At 33.9% G+C, this 6,067-nt stretch overlaps 1 protein-coding gene across 1 annotated transcript; it reads left to right on the top strand.

Annotated features, from left to right (window-relative positions):
* The first annotated feature begins 669 nt into the window (after positions 1-669).
* LOC149966651 (uncharacterized) lies at positions 670-4,947 on the top strand. The gene is made up of 6 exons (XM_090167560.1): positions 670-799; positions 2,248-2,300; positions 2,982-3,053; positions 3,440-3,478; positions 4,029-4,079; positions 4,858-4,947. The coding sequence occupies exons 1-6, from the start codon at positions 670-672 to the stop codon at positions 4,885-4,887; spliced, it is 375 nt and encodes a 124-aa protein (XP_090023686.1). The 3' UTR covers positions 4,888-4,947.
* The last annotated feature ends 1,120 nt before the right edge of the window (positions 4,948-6,067 follow it).

Below are 6,067 nucleotides of genomic sequence, written 5' to 3' on the forward strand. Positions count from 1 at the left end.
ACTGTACAAAATAAGGCGATACCATTTTAAGAGAATGCTCAATAGTTCACACAGCGCCTATCGTTAAAAAAACTAAACCCTCTAAAACTTTTGAAAGTTAAAGCTGATTTCTGTTTGTCACCAAATTTATCTCAGTCCTTTTCATTACCCTTTCCATTAGTTATTTATCTCATGTAAATATTAAAAAGACATTTGAACAAACAGAAAAATCCATTTATACAATAATACCACGTCATGAGATATTTAATTTATCGGCTTCTGAATAAACGTTCAAATTGAAAACACGTTAAAGGAAGGCTTCATGTAATGAATTAATTATTATTCGTATTAAATATTGCTTGTGGGTGGGCTTTTCTATATAAGGAGGTGGATGGCATTGCGTCATCGCAAAGTCGGTGGAATAAGAGTCTTTAGTATAGAAGGAACAGTATGCAATTAGCTACTACCTCCTTTATACCCTCCCCCGATTGGTTGAAGTTAAACCAGCGATCCTTTATACCGCGTGTGATTTGATGGTCAAATTGACTCCGCCCAAAACGATTGACCGCTCAAAGAATAAATGCCTCTAAAATAAACACCAATATTAATGAGCATTGCGTCGTATATAAGGCCATATTTTCACTATCAGAACGGCGTTGGAATATATTGGTTGGCGATTAGTGATAAACTATGTCTCGATTTAACATCGTAGCTGTGTTGTTTGTCGTTGCTCTGCCATTTATCAGTTCTTCGGATAATCCCAGGCCACTTTGTGAAAGTGTTCCAGAAGCATTTTATTCAAAACTACGATATGTTTGTGGTAAGTCTATTCAGTTTAAAATACTCTTTTTCAAAAATAAAATGAAGCCCACCTTCAAAGTCGAAACACTACTCATTTTGATTCCATTGAGCTGCAAAACTCCGTTTTCATGGCCTACCTTCTAATGATAACGCGTTTGCTTTCAGGGTCAACTAAAAAGCGTAAGAGCATCTTTTAAACTAATAGAAGGTTCTTTGAAAATTGGGGGTTTTGTTAATTCTTCATTTGTTCTGAATTCTCATATAAAAAAAACGATAATTTTTAAAGTCGTCTCCCTTATAATTTTCAATAGTATAGCACCAGTGAATCAGATATTTCTTAAGAAAGTTCTTTCCTTGTTGGTAACCCGATGTGGTCTAGCTTGTTGCCAAAGTGGAGTTATTGACGGAAACTTCAAGAACAAACCAACGATTTCCACTGCAGGTCCCTTAAGCTAGCTCATTGACTCTAACGTTAAATATAATTGTGTTTATTACACTGGGATAAGAATTCGAGGCTGACAGTGAAGTAGAAAACAATGCTTAGCTATAAACCTAGCCACGGAACCAGAAAATAAAATAAAATTAAATTAAATTTGGAATTGAAAAATCTGAAATTTGTGGTCCTGGAGACTTGTCTACTGGTATTTGAAATCGTAGAAAATATACATCTTAGTCTCGATTTTCTCCAGACAATAGAGCCAATTAACGACATTTCCATTTGGCCATTCCAGACCCGCAAATGAAACCCCTTATTAAAGCGAAATAATTTCAGAAATAGTTTGAAAACCCTGAAAGTTCAAGCGGGCTCTCCTATCAAAAATCCTAACCCCCCCCGAGTTCTGCGCTTTTAATTGAGAGAATAAAAATATTGTTTTGATCAATTCTTTGAGAACTCAATGGATTTATCAGTTAATTATTCAAATAAACAGCTCAGTAGAAAGTAGAATCAACGGGTAAAATCTTTCAACATGAGCTTTAAAAATAAAAACGCTCAAAATAAGTTAGGCTTGTTTAATTGAATATGAAAAATAAATGAGCTAATGCGTGAGGACTTTAATTCCAATGAGACCGAAAGAACAGCTGCCTCAGCATTCTTTTAAAAAGTGACGGTAAGAGAGTTTATTAAAATTTTATGTTAACGTTTAGCTAAACCAAGTGATTAGATGAGCTTATAAAAGGGCACAAACTTGTCCTTAAAAAGAGTATGATATGTAATTCTGAGACTACTTAAAAAAGTTCATGCCCATGACGGTTTGTGCAAGAATTAAGCAATAACACGTAAATGGTACCTTACTTAAAAACATAGAGTTAAACTGAAAAGTATTTTCGGGCACGTAATGAGAAAGGTACAGGTTCTCATTAGTTTATTGAACAACAATTGATTATTTTAACTTGAGATAGTTTTAACAACACAAATTGATTACATGCAAAAAAGTAAATACGCCAAATTGATTGAATATATTTTAGATCATATCGGAACATTCAAAGAATGCATGGTGAACATTAGGAAAGCTATAGATGTAAGTAAATTAGTTTACTAATTAAGTTTGAACTATTCACAACTTTGATAACACGTAAGATACCTTCGTTGCAAAATGAAATTAAGTCAGCTTAAATTGTTGGAAATTGAAGAATCGTTAAAAATAGGATATCTTGCCTTATGGTAGGAGGATAGTCCAAGACAAAAGTATAGCAAACTCCTGAAGCCAAAGGGTCAGTATCTTGCCATATTGTAGGTGGAAGGCGATACAAAGCTAGAATAGAGTCAAAAGGTTATACTAAAATTGAAACATACCAGCCTGAAACTTGCTATAAGAAAGGGGGCCGAGAAGAGGATAGACACGATCAATGCATCAGCTATATAAGGACCCTCTAACGGCCTGGAACTTGCTATAAGGTAGGGGGGCGGGCAAGTAGAGGAAAAATGCAATCTAGGCTCCAGCTGTATAAGCACCCTCTAACGGCCTGGATTTTGCTAGAAGGTAGAGGGTGAGAAAAGTATATATGTGATCTAGGTTTCAGCTGTATTAGGGCCCTCGAACGGCCTGGAACTTGCTTTAAGGTAGGGGGCGTGAAGATGATAGATGCGATCCAGTCTTCAGCTGTATTAGGGGCACCCACGTCAATATTGGGATTAAATAAATAATTTGGAAACACATTAGAAATACCGAAGTTTGAAATCATGTTTTCCATTATTTCAGCAAGAAACGGCGGATAAATTGGAAGCTGTACTCATGAAACATAAAGCTTGTCCAATGCCTCTAGACAATGACGTAAGAAACGACGCTTTTTTTCAGCACCATTTTTACTTTGATTTCTTTAAGGATAATAATAATCAGCTTGTCTAATACCTATGGCAGCACCTTAGGCCCAAGTCAACTAGCGAATTTTTATGTATAAAAATCAGGTAGTGGGACTACAATGCTAAGGTCGGTGGTTGCAAACCCTTAATGCCACACGAACTAACAGCTTCTTCACTAACTTTTACCGATAACTTCAACAAGTATTTATGGATAAAACAGCATCGTCCTAAACGATTGGATATTTTATGTTTTTTATTTGCTTTATAAGAGCAGCCTGTCATCCAGCCTATAATTAATATTTTTTTTGGAGTATTTCTGATGAGCGATGATACACTATTTATTGATATTTTTTTTAGGGAATGAAAGCGCATCTCTGTGTATTGGGAAACATTACTGTAAGAATAAACTTTATCTATAACTTAAGTTAAATTGTAATGTTGAGAAGGAACTCATAATACGGTTAGAAAATATGCTTACAAATTTCAAGTTTTCATCACTAAGCAAAAACTGGGTATTATTTTGCAATATGTTTTGGTCCAAGTTTTTGATAAGTGAAATAAACGATACCTCTTTCATATGACGAAGTCTTACAAACTTCAAACCAAATTTAAAATTAAAATAAATACGAAGGCATTACACCAAATTAAAGCATTCCTGATTCCCATCAAATTTAAATAATAAATTTTCCCAAATTTAAGCTATACTGAAATAGTTTAAACTGTGTCCCAACTGACTAAATTGCCTCAATTTTTGTTTATATTGGTACAAGAGTAACTGAAAATGGCCTAGCTTCGTGAGCCTAAATTACTAAATGATTCAATTTTCGACCATTTATATTGAAACAATCCTGGTTCAAACACGTTTAGTAATTTACTTGTTCTGATTCCCTCGAAATAAAAGCTTTTGTGCTTTTAAATAATATTTTATCGTTCCTTTTCCTTGTAGGAAGTCGTTAAGGAGTTGTCTCAGTTTACTAAAAAGATTGGAGATCTTCTGGTAAGTTGATCTCGTAATAAAATTCAATGTGAGAACCAGTGATCGATATCATCTATTGTAAATTAATTGTGTTACTAAATAGTAGATTAGCTAGGACGTTCGATACAGTAGTTGTAGAGTTAAACTTTGGGAGTAAAAGAGGGTTCATCTTATTTTGGCAAATAAGATAAAAGCTTCCGAAGCAGATTCTACTTGGTGCAGACTAATGTTTGATCTAGGAACGCCCTTTTAATAAGCATTCTTTCCATAACTACTGAAATTCATTTCTCTTCATTCGATGCTAAGACGATTCTGACCAAAAATACAAAATGTATGGCATTAAATAACTTACACTAAACATATCTTCTATTTGAATGACTTACACAGCCTTTTGGTCCATCAAAATTTACACCAAACGACTTGTGAAAAATTGGAGGTTTGACATGCCAAAATATCTTAATATCATATGATGAAATCAAATTTGAACACTCAAATCTCGCTCAAAAAAGACGGTTCCTTGAAATATTGGCCAACATTTGCTATTCGCACAACACATTCCATTCCGAATTTGTTGTAAAATTCTTGTTGATTAACTGATTTCAAACGTTGTCCAATCCTATCGTCCTTAAATAGGTTACGTTATGTATAGAAGTTTAAGAAGGTCACGCAAGTGACCAGCCATAAGTTAGCGGGTAAATAGTGGCAACATGATGTTATCTTTCAGATTTTAACCCCATTCATTTAAATAGATGTCGATAGACCCGTAAAAATATTTTTGCCTAACAGTTTTTTTTTTCAGAAATGCACCAAAATTCCCAAAACAACTTAGTTTGCTGTACTATAGTTCTTCATGTAAAATTCAAAAAGCAATAATAAAATTATATTCGACAGCTTTTTTTAAAAACAATTATATAGTAAAGTTAAGCCAATAATTAGAGGGCGGGAATCCAAGAAAAACTTGAATCACTGAGCCAAATAAGTTTTCGTTCCCTTAACTGCCTAGGCTTAGTGCACTATTAAAGAGTCTTCGTCAGCTAATAATTCTACGATCTTTTAATTATAATTCGAAAGCTTAAGCGTCATAGACTGTAAAAGTCTCATGGAGGAGTAAAGAAAGGAGAAGCGATCTGTATGATCGATAAATTTTATTTACATTTTTCAAAAATGTGCTACAGATTAACACAGTTAATTTAATTATTTCTTTTGTGAATATCGAACTGCAATATGGGGCTGGAGATAGAAGTGGCTTCGGTATTTAGATCTGCTCAATTATTTTCACTCTTAAATGATTTCATATGAGCAACGTTTAGAAACGACACTTAGTTTTTAATTAATCTTGCCATTTTTCGATTAATCAAAAACAATAAGAAATATGGAAAGCAAATATTGTAATTTTTATCAACCGACTGATTTTGTAGTAGTTCAGCTAATTGGAGGACAAACGGTTGTCGTCTAATTGACTTGAATTTTTCAAAGTTGTCACTTGGATATTTTGTACTGCAATTACTATGATATGTTTATCGGTACTTTGGACCAGGCTTGGAAATAAGCGGTGGTCACTGCGTCAAAGACCAGTTTATTAATTGCTCGGACCAGTGCTAGGGGTTCACTGGTCCAGTGTCCAGTTTATTAATTCAAAATTATCTACCGTATTATTTACAAACTGGTCTACGTGACCACTTAAATAATTCAAGAGTTGGGAGTCACTGGCCAAATAGACCACTTTAGAAATAAACCTTATTTCCAAGCCTGCTTTGGACCAATTAAAACCACATAATGCTGAAAAGCGTTTTAATTTGCGGTGTGTTGTCTCTTATCACTTCTCAAATGATCCAATGTGATTTTTCTATAACGCTTTAACTCGAAAGTAATAGACTCAATAATTTTGAAGAGCGTTTTCCGATAAAATACTGTCGTAAACAAAGTTCATTGACTTCAAAATTTTCAGGAAATCCGTATATATATTTTATATAATGAATCTATCTCCATTTTTCTTTAATGAATCGAAA

The sequence above is a fragment of the Leiobunum rupestre genome, chromosome 1 (genome assembly GCF_980474605.1).
Source record: "Leiobunum rupestre chromosome 1, qqLeiRupe1.1.hap1, whole genome shotgun sequence".
NCBI lineage: Eukaryota > Metazoa > Arthropoda > Arachnida > Opiliones > Sclerosomatidae > Leiobunum > Leiobunum rupestre.

What these genes read in the sequence shown, in the direction of transcription:
- LOC149966651 (XM_090167560.1), top strand. Translation starts at nt 670, where the DNA reads ATGTCTCGATTTAACATCGTAGCTGTGTTGTTTGTCGTTGCTCTGCCA. An exon ending in AAAACTACGATATGTTTGTG is followed by an intron (nt 800 to 2,247) that starts GTAAGTCTATTC and finishes AATATATTTTAG; the next exon opens with ATCATATCGGAACATTCAAA. An exon ending in AAAAGATTGGAGATCTTCTG is followed by an intron (nt 4,080 to 4,857) that starts GTAAGTTGATCT and finishes TTTTTTTTTCAG; the next exon opens with AAATGCACCAAAATTCCCAA.